General features: G+C 37.6%; 1 protein-coding gene across 1 annotated transcript in view; it reads right to left on the bottom strand.

Moving 5' to 3' along the window:
- Positions 1-17,365, bottom strand: part of NOL10 (nucleolar protein 10) — a 107,621-nt gene that overhangs the window by 20,551 nt on the left and 69,705 nt on the right. Inside the window, exons 14-17 of the mRNA XM_046662595.1 lie at positions 11,100-11,226; positions 8,239-8,318; positions 7,962-8,060; positions 6,349-6,438 (exon numbers count right to left, since the gene is read on the bottom strand). Coding sequence (XP_046518551.1) covers positions 6,349-6,438; positions 7,962-8,060; positions 8,239-8,318; positions 11,100-11,226 — 396 coding nt within the window. The remainder of the gene's footprint in view (positions 1-6,348; positions 6,439-7,961; positions 8,061-8,238; positions 8,319-11,099; positions 11,227-17,365) is intronic.

Raw genomic sequence — 17,365 nt, 5'->3', positions numbered from 1 at the left:
AGGAGGGAGGGGTAAACCGGCACAGCACAGAGATCTTTAGGGCAGGTAAACGGTCTGTGTGACACTCTAATGGTGACACACATCATTACACATGTGTCCAAACTCACAGAATGAACAACACCAAGAGAAAAGCCTAATGTAAACTACGGACTTTGGGTGATTATGATGTGTCAATGTGGGTTCATCAATTATAACAAGTGTACCTTCTGGGGGGAGATGTTGATGGTGGGGAGGCTGTGAGTGTACGGGGGCTGGGGGTACATGGAAAATCTCTGTACTTTCTGCTCAATTTTGCTGTGAACCTAAAAACTACTATAAAAAAATTAAGTCAAAAAAAATCCAGTAAATGAGAAAAATTAACAAAGAAAAAGAAATTATGTTCCATTTAAGGCTGGTGAAGTCTATGGTACAAGAATGTTATCTGCATACCGACGGACACCTTTAGGTGTCCTGGAACAAGGCACTGGGCCTCAGGTGAGAGGAGAGGGCTAAACTGTAAATTTGGAGCTCTTTGTAAATATAGGAGAGGTGATAGTGCCAAAGATCCAAACATTTTCAAATGAATAGCTATTTACCTATTACACATTTCCAAGTAAAAATAAATAAAGAAAACCCAAGGGAAATTTTTTCCTTTTCATCTTACTGTATTTATTAAATAATCATATTTAATAAATAACAGAGGAAAATGTTAAAAAAGAGTATGTTGCTAGTACTCAAGTTTTTTTTCTTAATTTAAAATAATAAATTGCATTGCCTAAAGACAAGTATGCTTTGGATGAACAATTTATAAAACAAAAACTCTTCTGATCCAGCTGTAAAAATATTTCCCCCAGAGATTTTTCCTAGTCTAATTGTTTCCACAGCTGTCTTAAAAAAAAAAAAAGAGGAGGAGAAGATGTAGTTAGTGATGTTCTACAGTAGTTTACAAGTGTCTGGCTAGTGATCTACCCTATAAATACACGTGTACATATGCTAAACACTTATTCAAATTTGGAAAACATCTTGAAGTACTGTTCATACCTAAGTTCTATCTCAAAGACATATTTGTAGATCTGAGTAGGGTGCTTATTATTAATATTTTGTCCCGACACAGTAACATATATGAGGAATGCGTGGTATTTAAAACAAATTAATTCTTTCAATGCTGTAATATCTATGAAATTAAGTTGATGTAGACTTCTGAGTAAAGATGGTGGTTTGAACACAGGCCTCTCCTTTAATCTCTGCTAAAACCCCACTAAAACAATAGAAATGGGGATTTAAAAAGACACTCCTTAGGGATGAGAAGGATAGGAAAGGAAACAGGAGCAATGAGATTTTGGAAGCAAGAAGGAAGGCCTTGCACCTGCCCTCTCCATCTGGAGGCTTCTCTGGAGGGGCAGCTGTTGGGCCGGGGCAGCAGTACGTGAGGGCAAAGGAAGCACCTGGTGCCAGGGGATGCAATGAAGGTTCGCATGTCGGGGCTGCAATGCCTCCTGGGCCCAGCGCCCCAAGTTCACTTGACTCTAGTTCTCAGACACAGGAACGCAGTGGGATCTGACCAGCCCAGAGAAAGACCGAGAAGATACTGATTCTTCTCCAAATACACAGTTTGGCCAGGTCAGCACAGTGACTGATGGGCCCTGTCTCCACCTCAGAGTTTCCATTCAGCCTTTTAAATCCTTCACTCTTAAATATGAATAGAAGACCAAGGATCACAGCAGGGAAAAACTATTTAAAAAATTTTTTCTAGAAAATTTCCCAGCACTGAAGAACCTAAGTTTCTGGGTTGAAAGAGCCCACCAAGTGGCCAGCAGTGTGGGCTGAATTTCTGGATGGAAGGTGGCCCCAATGAGGCAGAGCCATCTGTGGGAGACGTCTTTGAACTCACCCTCTTTCTTGACCTACTCTCTTATTTGGAAGAGCAAACCCTAAGGAATTTCTGGAAGAAAAAGAGCATGTAAGGGTCATTTCTTTCTTTTTTTCTTTTTGAGGAAGATTAGCTCTGAGCTAACATCCGTGCCCACCTTCCTTTACTTTATATGTGGGACGCCTACCACAGCATGGCTTGCCAAGTGGTGCCATGTCTGCACCCAGGATCCAAACCAGCAAACCCTGGGCTGCCAAAGCGGAACATGCAAATTTAACCCCTACGCCACTGGGCCGGCCCCACATAAGGGTCATTTGTTATTGTTGTTGAGAACTTGAATGTTTAAAAACCTCTTCAGGGGCCAGCTCCGTGGCCGAGTGGTTAAGTTCGCCTGCTCCACTTTGGCGGCCTAGGGTTTCACTGGTTCGGATCCTGGGCATGGACCTAGCACCATTCATCAGGCCATGCTGAGGCATCCCACTTAGCAGAACCTGAAGGACCTACAACTAGAATATACAACTATGTACTAGGGGGCTTTGGGGAGAAGAAGAAAAAAAAAGATTGGCAACAGATGTTAGGTCAGGTGCCAATCTTTAAAAATAAATAAATAAAAAAAAAATCTCTTCACTATACCCTTACTGTGATTGACTGCTTCTCTGGGTTGGAAATAATATTCCTTCAGAAAACTGAAGGTTCTTATAATTCTGTATCCAATATGGTGGTGAGGTAGAGTGAATCCCTAAGATGAATGCTGTGGACCAAGATGTGAAGGCGACCAGACCAGAATGAAGCAGGGCAGAAAGACGTAGAAGAGACTTCTTCCTCAGAAAGTAAAATTAATGTAACAACTGATCTTCACATAAACATCTTGAGATGAGATTTAGACAAGTGGCAAAGAACTGAGAGTTAGTGATAACCATATAGAAAGCGGACAAAAAAGTCAATCGTTAAGTCCAGGGAAGACGAAGATTATGCAGGAAATGTAACCAGAGACCATGATGTGACTCCGACTCCAACACAAAGAGCATTTGCACAGTCATTACAATCTAAGTGCTCAATATTGACTTACCCCAAATTCCAATGTGATTTTATTGGGAGGGAAGGTTATCAAAAGACAATGCCTAACCTTAAAAGTCAAGAAGTAACCCTATGGGCAGAGTTTTGCACTAAAATAATCAGCTGAAAAGGCAAAAGTGTTTGTCTCAAGTGAAGCAAAAATAGGGGCAGGAGGAGAAAAGGGCAGGCGGCAAGAGGACAGAGGACAGCCAGTGTTCCTAACAGACCTCAGAGAAACACTGAATCTTTAAAACCACGTGTGTACAAACATAATAAAAACAAATTTTAACTGGTACTAAAAAAGTTGAAAAAAAGTAATATTTTGGATGTTAAAACTGATCTTACCCAATGCAGAGTGTCTATGCATGATTCTATCTTTTTGCTAGAGAGATGAATTATTATTTTAATATAAACTCTTAATGATATTGAATAATTCCTGAGGCTGTTAAATCACCTCTTCCCTGGTCTCCAGGCCACAGAATACACTTAGCATAGAGATGTCATGCATGACAATATCTGACTGAGCTGAATCCAAGACAAGTACTTTCATACAAGACTTTAAGGCAATAGCAAAAATCGGCAGAAAAGGCTAACAGGCAGGAAATGACATTTGTAAGCAAAACGTCTCTAACCAAAACTCAAACCCTTACAAATCAAATAGGTCACTGGTGCCTGGCTCTCAAAGGTGCCTGTGAACACTTGGAGCTCAATACATATTTGTTTAAAGAATAAATGAATACCATCAAATTTCTAAATTTGGATAAAGTCCACATGATGCTTACTGACATTATGCGGTGGGTCATTTCCTATTGTAGGTTCAACTGAATGGCAAACATCTTATTAGACTTAATTATGTTATCAGTGGTCGCAGTATTTGGGAATATGCTTCACTGTCTGCCTCCATGAAATTTCAGTTGGAGTCAAAGCAGAACATAACCGCATGATATTGACTTTGTAATCAGGAGTTATCAGAGCTATTAAAAAGCTCTTCAGAGTTTAAAGAGCTGATTTCAAAGACAAGACTAATAAATTGCTGATGGATTTAATTCTTTCATGTATCCTTTACAATTACAATGAAGGATTCTTTCCTTAATTCATGAATTTTTTTAAGGTCTTCATTTTAATTAGATAAAACTGTTAAACAATAAATCATACAAGCTTTGTCTATAACAGCCTCAGTTTTATAAGACTATATTTTAGAATTTCTGGAAAGAAACTGAGCTCTGATAATATGATCTGATTTGGGTCAGCAAGCCACCAAAAGGCAAATTAGGGACATATTTTCCAAATACTATTTTCCAGCAGAATTTTATCAGGTGACATGGCCATAAAGTTGGCACTTTCGAGCTTTCAACAACTGGGGAGAAACTGCTGTTTGATGAAAGAAGAGAAGAATTTCCAAGGTTCTTCCTCTGCACTCGCAGAGAAACAGTAATAGCCTGATGAATCTTTACAGAATGACCCTATTGCTTTGAGAAAAAATTTTAAAGGCACAGAGCAATCGCGATTTTCCCCATTTACTATTAAGACCACTTCACAGGTTTTCAGCTCACATGGTCATTTTCACCATCCTGCACCTCTGTGCACAGTGGATTGCCTGTGTTATAAGTCTCTGGCTGCCCCAACCTCAACAAAAGCCTGTGAAACAAAGGGTGGCTGGTGAGGAAAGGAGACTTTTCCCAAATGTTTATAATCATCAGGGTTTTGTAAAAAGGCTCCTGAACTGTGTACACCATGCTGCACAAGGTATCAGAATTAAATATTAACTCGTGTCCTACCCACTAGAACATTAAATGTAATGATAAGGACTCATGAGTATGAAACATAGATAGGAACACATATCTGCAGCCTAAATTAGTTCCACTCTCTTCCTACTGAAGCTTTAGGGCACATACATCCAAAGATCACGTCCTTTTAGCTTGTAAAATGACATTATGAAGTTGAAAAGTTACCTCCCTACTCATCCTCAGGCTGGGCTAACAAGATCAATGTGAACATATTCTGAGGAGAAAGTCGACATTGCAGGAAGCACTTTTTAAACACTTTAAGATATACATACACATTTAACACACTGATGTAAACTAGGAAGGTGCATAGCCATAGCACACAGATGTAAATTAATATAATAAGTTTAAGTAATTGTTTCATCATTGGTTTATTATTCATGTAATGAAAATGGAAACATAAAAGCCATCCATCTATTTACTAAGGAAGGCTTCCAAAAATTAAGATTTAAATAATATATTAAAAGAATGTAATAGACCAGGATGAGAGGCTGCAGAAAGGATCAGGAAGCAGAGGATAACAGAAGGCACAGTGAGTGCGAATCCAGTTAGAATTCACAGCAGCAAGAACGCCCCTCTCTGGTCCTGTCCTTGCATGTTATAGAAGAAAAAACTATGGCCCAGTGAAGGTGAGGGTCACCACAAAGACACGACTAGTGAGCAAGGGGCTCAGAAATAAGAACCTTTAGTTGCAGTCCCTTGGCACTGCTGGAGAGAGTGGAACAAAAAAACACACGACGAGCTCCCTAAAAAAAAAGTTCACTCACCTGGTTAAAAACCAGAGAGAGAAAAGAGAAACAATAAACAAGCAAACAAAACCCTCCTGAGAGCTCAACACAGCTGGCCTAAAGTCACAAGGTTAGGTCATTTACTCAGAGTCAGGTCCGGCAGGCTCTCAGGAGAGATTACAATTTACAATTTACAACTCCCCTTGTGAATGACCAAGCTTGCTTATCTGCCTGCCTGATCTAAGCAGATCAGACAACAGCACTGGGCAGGAATGAGGAAGTCTTCACATGGCTGGGAAAATTAGGAAACTCTTCTCCTGTCTTGACAATATCAGCTAAATGAAGCCCTAACCCTTATTTATTTTATGAGTCCTTTTTGTTGATCTTCACATTAGTAAAGGAAGGTGGGCAGCAGTTAGATGTGAGTGTGTACACTCCCCATACTGCCACATCTAAATAAAAATTGGTTACTTCTGGAATTATAAACAAACCTAGTTAGTATAAAAAAACCCAATAAACAGTCATTTAACAATAAGAGGATTAAGTAAATTATAATACATCCATAAAATAGAAAATGCAGCTCTCAAAAATATTTACAAAGAATTTTCAATAAAATGGGAAACTACTTACTTTATAGAACCAGGATATTTTATACATTATCTTGCTGTTATAGTTTATAATTTTAAGGGAAATAAGACAGGGAGGAAATTCACTAAAATATTAACGATGCCTTTCTCTGGGGAGAATTATATAGGTGACTTTCTTCTTTAAATTCCTTCCTATTTTACAAACTTCCCACACTAAGCATATACTATCTTATAAGCAGAATAAAAAACCAAAATTTGTTTTAAAGAAAAATAAAAACACAAACTATGATGACGAAAATGTAGAAACAATTTATCAGTATTTTCTCTGCCTTACAAAGTCTTACCTTAACTTTCTTCTTCCATGTAGATTTTTGCTTCTCCTCCTCTTCCTCAATTAATTTAAGCGCCAGCTCTTTGTTAACTTTTGGCAATTTCTGGTACAGGAAAAACAAAAAAAACTGTACTAAAATACCTACATTTTAGCTTTAAAGGTTAGTAGTTCTATAAGGAGTATAACTTCACAAACAGAAGATATCCAATTCTTATTTTTAAAATTTCATTATCCCCAGAGTAGGAAAGAATGTGGACACAGATGATGTTATCAGGTGGGCCACGGAGTACAAAAACAGCAACCTCATCTGACTCTTCCCAGTGCACTGAGAAGCGAGCTGGGAGACGCGCTATTCGGCTGAGGTCAGCCTCAGAGAGTCTAGGCCCCTAAATAAGGGGAGGCCACCAGGCCCAGTATTGCAGCCTCTGGCTGGAGTTGCAGGAACTCCTATAATGCGACTAATAATGCTAACCGCACTATTTCCTGCTTCTGAAATGGTAAATTTCTAAGGGGAATTCTAGATGTGAATCTGACAACTCTCAGGATAAAGCTATAGGCCACTTATTGTCCTTTTCCACTTAGTCCTTTATGTCTCACAGTAAGTAAAATATAACTGACAAATAATGCAAAAATCTGGGATAAAAGGATACCATATCCTAGTGTCCCTTGCCAACGCACAGGCACATTCATCACTCTTAAAAACTTAAGGAATAATCTGGAAAAAGGAAAAAACAGTCATTAGTCTTTTGTACTGAAAAAGTGTGTGTACATGTGCATACACAGATATATTTATTTATTTAAATTTTTAAAACTAATGTTCGGTTAGAAATTATTGCATCGTTTTTGGTTAACTTTAATCAAGAGGGGTTGCTAGAGACTAAAAGGGGGCAGGGTGGGGGTGGGGGGACTTGCTCTTCCCTGTCTGTTTGCTGTTGGGTTGGCATCACACATCAGCAATTCTTTGCCCTGGCAACAACAGGTGGTTCCAGTTGAGTGGGGGGTTCCAGTTCGTGGTTTTCCAACACTCCTAGGGGGTCTGGACCCAGCTCCTCAGGGCCTGCCTCTTCCCTGTTGCCCCGCCCTGGAGTGGTAGCTGCTTCCTGCAGCCACTGCTTCTCTTATCAATACCTTACTGTTGGCCTTTTCAGTTCTCTAATACCCGCTTAACAATTCTTTATGTTAAATTCTCTCTATTAATATAACTAGTGTGGTCTGATTCCTGTCTGGACCCTGACATAGTCTAATGACCATTTCCTATGACCCAAGCAGCTATCCTAAGATCCTGCCAATGTCAGTAAGGATGGGGATTAGCAAAGCCCCAATACTGCAGACATGGCAAACCCATTTGAAAACGCCATCAGAGTTTCTTAGCCAGGCTGACGACACCAGTCCGCTTGGCATTACTTCCCACAATACCATTACCACAGAGTCCAAAATGATAACAGTGCAAAGAGTACTCACCCTCATGACAAACAAAATATACCAAAAATATTAGTAAAAGACGTATACATAACTAAGGACGGAAAAAAAACGAAATGGATAGCAGACTTCTTTGGAATAATACACAAAATGAAGATTAAGTACTTTTCTCTAGTAAACTTAATGGTAAGTATGTACAATATTTACCTTTAATTGGACTCTCTGTGCACGTGTTTCTTCTATCTTCTGTCGGATCTTATCTTTTCTATATTCTTCATAAGCAAATGGATTTACCATCAACTTCACCTTTTCAAAGTAGAAAAAAAGAATCATAGTTAACAGCATGTTTCATATAGACTATGACAAACTATGCCAAAGAATAGGCAGATCTCTTACAAACTATAACTACGTTTTATGAAAATCCAAGTAAGTAGAGAAGAAATGGCTCATTAATCACCTAAAATAAGTGTAGTTTTGTATTTACCTTGTGATAGAGTCTTATATCCATGAAAAATCCATGCATGTATGCCCGGAGAAAAGGTGATCCAATGAGATGTGTGAGCCCTGGGGAAAGTTAATCAGAAGAAGGCAGGCCCTTATGAAATCCTGATTAAAACTGAAGTTTTTCTCAGATTATTATTATTTTTTTTTTTTAAAGATTTTTATTTTTTTCCTTTTTCTCCCCAAAGCCCCCCGGTACATAGTTGTATATTCTTCATTGTGGGTCCTTCTAGTTGTGGCATGTGGGACACTGCCTCAGCGTGGTTTGATGAGCAGTGTCATGTCCGTGCCCAGGATTCGAACCAACGAAACACTGGGTCGCCCGCCAGCAGCGGAGCACACGAACCTAACCACTCGGCCACAGGGCCAGCCCCTCTTAGATTATTATTTAATAAGATTTCACGTCTGAGTAAAAATGTAAGGGTCAGAATTACTAATCTTCAATAACTATGAAAAAAACTTTAATCCACTTTAAGCAATATTATCCTTACTTATTTTAAACCTAATACTAAATGTAAAAATGATGAAAAAGTCTTTATGAACTCAGACAGACTGCTACAGAAGGGTTCCTTATACTGGCAGTTTTCAGATTTTTGGACCATGAATGAGTTCAACTTAAAAAATAATATTGGGATCAAAAGTCAGTCGCCAACTTTGGTACTGCCAAGTAGAACAGTGGTGGTGACAGGTGAGGAACACTGTTCTATCTCATGATTTCCCAAAACAATGAACACTGTCACAACGTGAATGTAGAAAGGGTATGTTCTTTCCCAAGAAAGAAGAGCTGACAAATTTCTATTAACATATGTAAACAGACATCAGCACATTAACACATCCATGCTTCACCATGGATCAATGAAAAGTTCACTGACCATCAGTGTTTGAGAACCATTCCCTGAACAATATCTTTCATAGGCTTTCCTGGTTTTAGTAGATTATATTTAGAATTAGTGGTGCTGGTGGTCACATAAGGACACTCTGCCTATGTTATAGAAATTATTTATTAATTGCAAATATTTACACAGAGAAATGTTATGAGGATATTTATCTTCAAAATAAGACAACATGTGATATACCCACATGAAGAGCAGCTTTAGCTGATATAATACTAAATGATTGTGTTTCTAAGGAAAACTTTACCCTGATTTCCAAATTTTAGAAATAAACATCCATCCAGACCTGGAAATTAAGTATTACGCAAAATTATGCAGGTGTCCAAAATAGTATACGTTACAGAACATCAAAAGGCAAAATTAAATTCAGGATAATCTTGTAAAATAATTATACAACTTGTCAGAAAAATACTTTTCTAGAATCTATTAGATTAATAAAACTACAGGGGCCGGCCTGGTGGCATAGCAGATAAGTTCCGTGCACTCTGCTTCGGTGGCCCAGGGTTCAAGGGTTCAGATCCTAGGCATGGACCCAGCATAGTTCATCAAGCCATGCTGTGGCAGCATCCCACACAAAATAGAGGAAGATTGGCAGAGATGTTAGCTCAGTGACAATCTTCCTCACTCAGCAACAATCTTCCTCAAGCAAAAAGAGGAAGACTGGCAATAGACGTCTGCACGGGGCCAACCTTCCTCACAAAAAAAAAAATCTACAAAATATCAGTGACTTTTTTTCTCCAATTGAAGAATGTACCAAGTATGACACAAGCATATTGTAAAAATTATGTTGGAAATACTTAAGAAGGCACTTCAGTAGGACGATCCTATTTCACCCTATTTCATTCATAAGTCATTTTTTAAAAGGCTGAAGACAACTCTCTTCTTTTTTAAACACATTAAAATTTAAAGAATTATTGTGGTGCTAACTTCAGACAATAAATGCTGTCTGAACTAACTATGGTATGAAACATAGCTTAAAATACAGTTTAGGAACCTCTCAATCTATTTATTACATGATTCTATTTTCTGTTGTATATCTATTTGTTCCAAGATCAACTGAGTGGCCTAGACTTGTGGAGAATGAGTCCTCAAAGTTTTTTCTACTCTCAATAATTTGTTATATAGCCTTTTCCCAACAATAGAACAAGATTAGCAAACTCTACTCTCTCTATCCTACAACTAGTGATAAACAGGCTCTTCCGAGGGGTTAGCGTGGCTCTTAACCTCAGCCACAGATAGAACTCTAGCTTAAATCCCAGCCCTCACACTTACTCCCACTGAAGCCTTTGGCAAGTGACTTTAATCCTTCTATGCCTCAGTTTCCTTATCTATAAAATACATCATAACAGTATCCACTCCGTAGAGTTGTGAGGATTAAACGAGTTGTATGTAAAACACTCAGAACATTGCCTGGCACATGGTAAGCCCCATGCAGGTGTCAGCAATTATTAAGAGGCATTTCTAGGATTGCAAACTTTAAGCGTAAAGTAACTATGAAGGTTCTACATATTTGAGGATTCAATCTATGGTTTCCACGTTTTGAATGGACTCTTTTATAAGCAAATCTAAAAGAGAGCCGGAAATCATTTACTTGCAGGCTCTGAGATATTTTCAAAATCTTGTTACACTAAAATAGTATTTGAAAAAAGATTTACTGCTTTTCTTGACAGATATTTTTTCTATTCATAGCTAGTGTGCTAAGAAAAAATTATTCTGCATTTAAGACAGGAAAAAAAGCTTCAGTAGGTTGAATTTATCTGAACCTTTCTCTAAGCAGAGATTACAAACTTGACAATATATAGTACGTATAATATGTTTAGTATCTGACTTGGCAGAAACAGAAGATTGGAAAATCAGATGAATACGACTCCATCACTTCTAATGTTTGAAACTCAAAAAAAAAAAGTAGAAATAAAATAATTTTATAAACATTTTATCATAATTTTTTTACCTAAATTTTCAAGGTCTTTCTTGGTGACAAATTTGTAATCATCATAAACTGTGCTTTCTGGATTCTCTTCTAATTCTTCTGTCAAGTTGTCTAAGAAGGAACACCACCTGGGAGCAGGACCCAAGACCTGCCAGGTTGATGAAAAGGTTAGCAAACATGCATTCTCACCATGCCAGCATTCTCACCATGCCAACTAAGAGTTAGTCCACAATCTCATTTTCTTAAATACAATTTTTCAATCTTTGTTTCTATTAGAAGTCTTGAAAAACAACTGCAATATGCATAATCAACAAGTAGATAATGGAAGAGAATAAACAAAGTAGGAAGAACGTAGGCTCATGAGGGAAAAATCTCTTAGTCTGGGATACAAAGATATTCATGAATACTCTTAGATTAGAACTACCAAAACACAAATAAATAATTCAGGCACTTATAATATCCATCCATCCATTTATTTATCACCTCTTTCATTCAAAACAGTACTAGAATCTACAAAAGCATATTTGGTATGAAAGATTTTTTAAGTTTGCCACTGAGGACAAACAGATGTCTAAAATAAGAACTACCTTCTTTCAAGGGTTTTCAACTAATTATTTGATACTTATATTTGATCTTGTATGGTCCGCTTCATTTAATTCATTAACTCATTAAAATTTAAAATTCTGTAATAGAATTCTTCAGACTTAACCTAAAATGGGTCACTAGGACCCACAAGTTAGTCCCAATGAAAGGTTGAGGAACAAAAGACTGAAGAGAATTTATAACCAATTAATGAAATATCAATACTTCACTTTGTAATCCAACTACTTCCATAAAATACTGTGGCTGCTTTTTACTTCTTGTTGTTGATACAAATCTGACCCAGCTCGATGCCTCACCCACTGAGGTCAAAGTTTATCCCAGAGGAAATAAGGCCCGCTCGAGGGGTGGGGGAGGGGGGGAAGCTACGCCATTGAAATCTTCTCTCAACGTGGCGGCTTTCCGAAGAGAGCCCTGGGCTCTGACAAAACGGAACTTCCAATGACTACGTGCCTGCGTACTCCGACAGCAATCAATTATAAATAGGAAAAAAACAAAAATCATAATGGAAATTAAATCTAGCTTAACTTTTTGGAGAAAGGAAGGTAGGAGGAAGAGAGCTATAACAAAGAAAAACGACACCTAATATCCTATACAATCAAAAAAAAAAAAAAAAGAAGTAAATGTTAGAGACAACCATATCAATTTAGTTATATTACTTTGCCTGATTAGAAAGGGTGACTCTCCTCACCCACACAAAGGCTATGGGGCTCATGAACGTGAAAAACAACTCTTTTTTTTTTTATGGCAGTAACACTGGTTTATAACATTATATAAATTTCAGGTGTATATCATTATATTTCGATTCCTGTGCAGATTATATCATGTTCACCACCCAAAGACTAAAAAACAACTCTTAATGAGCATAAAAGGAGTCCTATCAAGAAGTTTCATGTTAGCATAATCTATACAATTTTTAAAAACAGATGTAAAGGTTTTGATACACTAAGTGGTTTGACTATAACCATTAAAGACAAATCCTTAAGAAATATAAGGTATTCTTAAAAAACTCAATGTAAAAAACTTTTTAAAGAAACTGCTATGATTTTAAGCAATTTTAGGACAGTAGCTTGAAGTCAACAAATATACTAAACATTATTCCATACAAAGCACTGTGTAAAACACAGTCATTGACTGTGATCTCCCTGATGCAATTTAAAATCCAGCTGGAACAGAAAGGCATGTGCACCCACACACACTCACGTCATGTAAGGCAATGAACTGAGACCGCACTGAGTCCATGGGGAAACTGATCAGGGCTGGAGAAAACAGGGCAGGGTGGGACACTGAAAAAGTCTATGTGAAAGGACTCCAGGTTGGAATGAACACACATGAGCAAGCTAGAGAAAATCACAGGGGACCTTCTGAGAGTGAGTGTTTAGGCACTCGCAACTACAGGCGTATCTGCTTCCCATCAGTTATCAATCTGCAAATGCAAAGCTCTACCATACACTGCTGTACGACCTAAGACAGCAATCTTCTCTCCTTGTAGACAGCAAGAAAGTACACTATTGGCACTTTTCTAAAATATAAGATCCAAGATACTGTCCTCTTGGGGGGGTAAGAACCTCCTCTGTTCTAAAGTTGAATTTCTGTTACCTAGAACATGGCCTGTCAGGTAGTATTTGTTCAATAAATATTTAGTAAATAAATCTATTCATATAGAACATATGAATGCATTCATAAATTTCATGTGCACAAGGTACTAAGACTTACAGGGTCCTGTTTGGCAAAAGTATTTCTAAAACTGTCTAATTTCCTTATTCAGATAAAAACACTCAAATACCTCACCATAAAACTACTGGATATAAGAACACGTTTTTGGTGAAAGTCAGGTCTGTTTTGCCTCCCATGCAAGGGGGGGCATTGGTTACCAAAGGGCCTCAGAATAACGCAGTTTCACCTTTAAACCTTAAATCAGTCAGAAACATGGGCTTCAAAGACAATGAAAAGATTATATTGTGTTTACTGACTTTTTTTTGGGGGGGGGTGGAGGGTAGGAATATAAAAATATCAGAACAGATCTGAATTTACTTTCACATCTTTTTTAATAATGTTCTACAACATTCTTTTTCATTAGTCATCTAGATTCTAATGGAATTGTTTTAAATTGCCTCTCAGGGGACACATCAGTTATGGTAAATAACCTCTACAATCAAATTCATGGCCATTAAATTTTACAGGAGGAAATAGTTCCATCAAAAACAAAATTAAAATCTAGCAGGTTGATTTTATTAATCACGTTTCCCTAGTTCCTTTTCAGAGAAATAAAAAATCAGAACAACCATAACAAAGTTGAAATTACTGACCTAACTGGTGGCATTAAACTGAAGGTTTTATCTACATTATCGCTCTCCTCAAAGGTCTACCATTAAGTTGCAAAAACAGTAGTTGGCTTAACCAGTAAGGAGGGCTCAACTGCGTGCACAACTCTCTGAAGTACCTATAATGACCACAGTATTAACTGTGTAAAAATTCCTTGCTGTTTTCATTTATAAAATGTTATATCTGCAACTAATCCTTAAAAATATATTAATTTACTTCCTAAATTTCAGGCTTTACAACTTAAAGAAAACATCCTTTTGAATCACCAGTGTACAGTTATTACCACATCCAAAGTTTCTAGGTTTCTACATTGTCATTATACTGCTATATTCTATATTTCAGTCAAAACTGAGTACTGTTTGTTTTTCTACATTTTTATACACCTTAAGAGTTTTGTATGTTTCAGAAAATTGGTGAAGACTGTTTTATTTCAAACTTCTATTATCTGTTAATGACCTTCCACTTTTCATTTAGAAGAATTTCCTGAAGTCACAGGTCAGTAAGAGTAGAGAACTGGAAACTGGTTCATCAAACTGCTATAAAGGGCTACCACAGATCCCTCAGCAACTTCATTGACAATCCTATCAACCATCTAAACGGAAATACCTGGTCCTCCAAAACAGGAAAGAATCTTCATCAACATAAAGGGAAGGCCTCGACTCAAATGCAGCCAAGTATCTGCTCGCTCTAACCCATTTGGGCAGAAGAAGCAATTTTAAAGTACATGAAAATACATGCCACGTGCTCAAGATCATCTGCCTCTATCATTACAATCTGCCTTTAAGATGTTAATATATAATGACTAACTTTAAAACTCAAAATTCTCATATATTCTGGTAATAGACAAAAATGACTAAGTGGGGAGGAAAGAGGATGAATATTAAAATTCTTAGGGAGTTGACAGAGAAGGATGCTCCTTCCCCCACCTCACTTTTGAAAAACCACTGTGCAACACCCTAAAGCCGTGTTTAGGCAGAAATAAGGATTGAGGATTACTGGATGGATGGTTTTAACAGAGCAAGGGTGACTAAAATAACAACAATAAAGTATTATTAATATTATTAGAGACAAAGAACCAAACTGTACTAATTCAGATAAACGCCACCATTTTTTCCATTACTTATAATGTTACTCAGTATGACAAAATAATTTCATTATTTTCCTACTATTAATATGAAAGAAAATAACTGATAACATAGAACAGCAATTAAATTTGAAATTATCTTAAGTTTTTAACTGACAATTCAAAAAAACAATTTAAAAAACTTCAGCAAAACTAAGAAAATTCTTTTTTTTTTTGAGGAAGATTAGCTCTGAGCTAACATCTGCTGCCAATCCTCCTCTTTTTGCTGAGGAAGACTGGCCCTGAGCTAACAGCCGTGCCCATCTTCCTTTTCTTTATATGCTGGACACCTACCACAGCATGGCTTGCCAAGCGGTGCCATGTTCGCACCTGGGATCCGAACCGGTGAACCCCAGGCTGCTGAAGGGGAAAGTGCACACTTAGCCGTTGCACGACCAGGCCGGCCCCAGAAAATTCTTAATTACTCCATTTGCTAGAACTGTATCAATGGACAACAAATAACTTTGAACCAAAATGGGCTTATGTACAGGAAACTTTAACTGATATATAATTACATTAGAACACCCTAGAAGTATGTAATACAGTCATGAGCCACATAACGACATGTCAGTCAACAACAGGCAGCATATATAATAGTGGCCCCATAAGACTAGTACTATAGCCTAGGTGTGTGGTACGCTATACCATCTAGCTTTGTGTAAGGACTGAAGGAGAGGAAGAAATTTTCTTCTACCCCTCTAGGTTCCTCTGGCTAAGCTAAGAATTAAATTGACATGAGACAGATTAATAGCAGAAAAACAAAAAAAAGTTTAATAACACGTATACATGGGAGAAACCCAGGAAAATGGAGTAACTCGCCAAAATGGAGAACGCTGTCACCTTAAACACCATCCTCAGCTAAAGACAAAAGATGTTGGGAGTGGGAAGAGTCAGGGAGCTCAAAGGGAAGGAAGGCAATTCACAGGTAGGTAGGTAAAAACAAGCAAACATTTGGAAAACAAGTGTTTGGCCAGAGAAACAGAAGAACACAGAGGGAAGCCCAGCAAACAGGGTTTGTTTGTTGGGCTCCTCCCCGTCTATCGCCTAGTTCATGTTACACTAAGGTGATGGCTCACTTCTTGAGACAGATTTTTTTTATCTGAATTCTTTCAGGCGTTAAGGCAGAGGTAACAGGAAAAACTTTCTGAGTCTTTTGTTTCTTAAAAATAATCAGCCTTGGGGCTAGCCCCATGGCCTGGTGCTTAAGTGTGGTGTGCTCCACTTCGGCGGCCTGGGTTCGGATCCCAGGCACAGACCTACACCACTCATTGGCAGCCATGCTGCGGCAGCAACCCACACACAAAATAGAGGAAGAGTGGCACAGATGTTAGCTGAGGGCTAATCTTCCTCAAGCAAGCAAACAAACAAACAAACAAAAAATCAGCCTAAAATAATCCTCATGTTAAAGAGACACATTTTGGGGTGGCAAATTTTGTTCCCTTTCAATACCCTCTATGTTGTCTGTACAAGGACGAAATCGCCTCGCAAAGTATTCGTCAGAATGTATCCCTGTTGTTAAGGAACGCACGACTATATATCCAAGGACATGCAGTTGACTTTTTAAACTATTCTTTTACAAAATTTTCAAAATGCACTGCAGCATATAGTGTGAAGTAGGACATATTTTGAATGATAACTGGAAAGAGAATGATGACAATATGAGAGTATAACATCATACATGGAAAAAGAACTTAAGTATATTTTTTAAGTTCAGAGAATAAAACTAGACCCATTTAATGTAAGGAGGTAGATTTTAATTCAATTTTCATTCATCACATATTTATTGAAACCCAATGGGAAAAGAGTTCTTTTCACATACAGCAGTACCTGTGTGGAAGGACTAGAGGATACTTACTTTCCTCAACTTCATTCATTCATTCAGAAGGTGAATTGAGCATTTACCAAGAGCTAAGTGCTGTCAAATATAAGTAAAACAAAGTCTGGAAAACAATCAAGAACAACACAATGTGACTACTGCCACAGAAATTTTAAAATGATTCTGGAGAGCCCTTTATCTACTGAGGCAGAAGAACAAGATAGTTCTGAAGGAGACAATTGAACTAGGCCTTGAAAAACTCTAAAGAGGTCATGATTTTATATTCAGTAAAATTTAATTGTCATACGAAATAGAATTTAATACTACATGAAATTAATATATATTTTACTCATTATTAATTATAGAAAAGATGCTTGGTTAGAAGAATTTTCAGTTTTATCTTTTAGTGACCTGATACTACTG

This window comes from Equus quagga, chromosome 5 (genome assembly GCF_021613505.1).
Source record: "Equus quagga isolate Etosha38 chromosome 5, UCLA_HA_Equagga_1.0, whole genome shotgun sequence".
In the NCBI taxonomy this organism is placed as follows: Eukaryota; Metazoa; Chordata; class Mammalia; order Perissodactyla; family Equidae; genus Equus; species Equus quagga.
The sequence above is the reverse complement of the archived record's forward strand: the minus strand, read 5'-3'. Positions and strand labels throughout refer to the sequence as shown.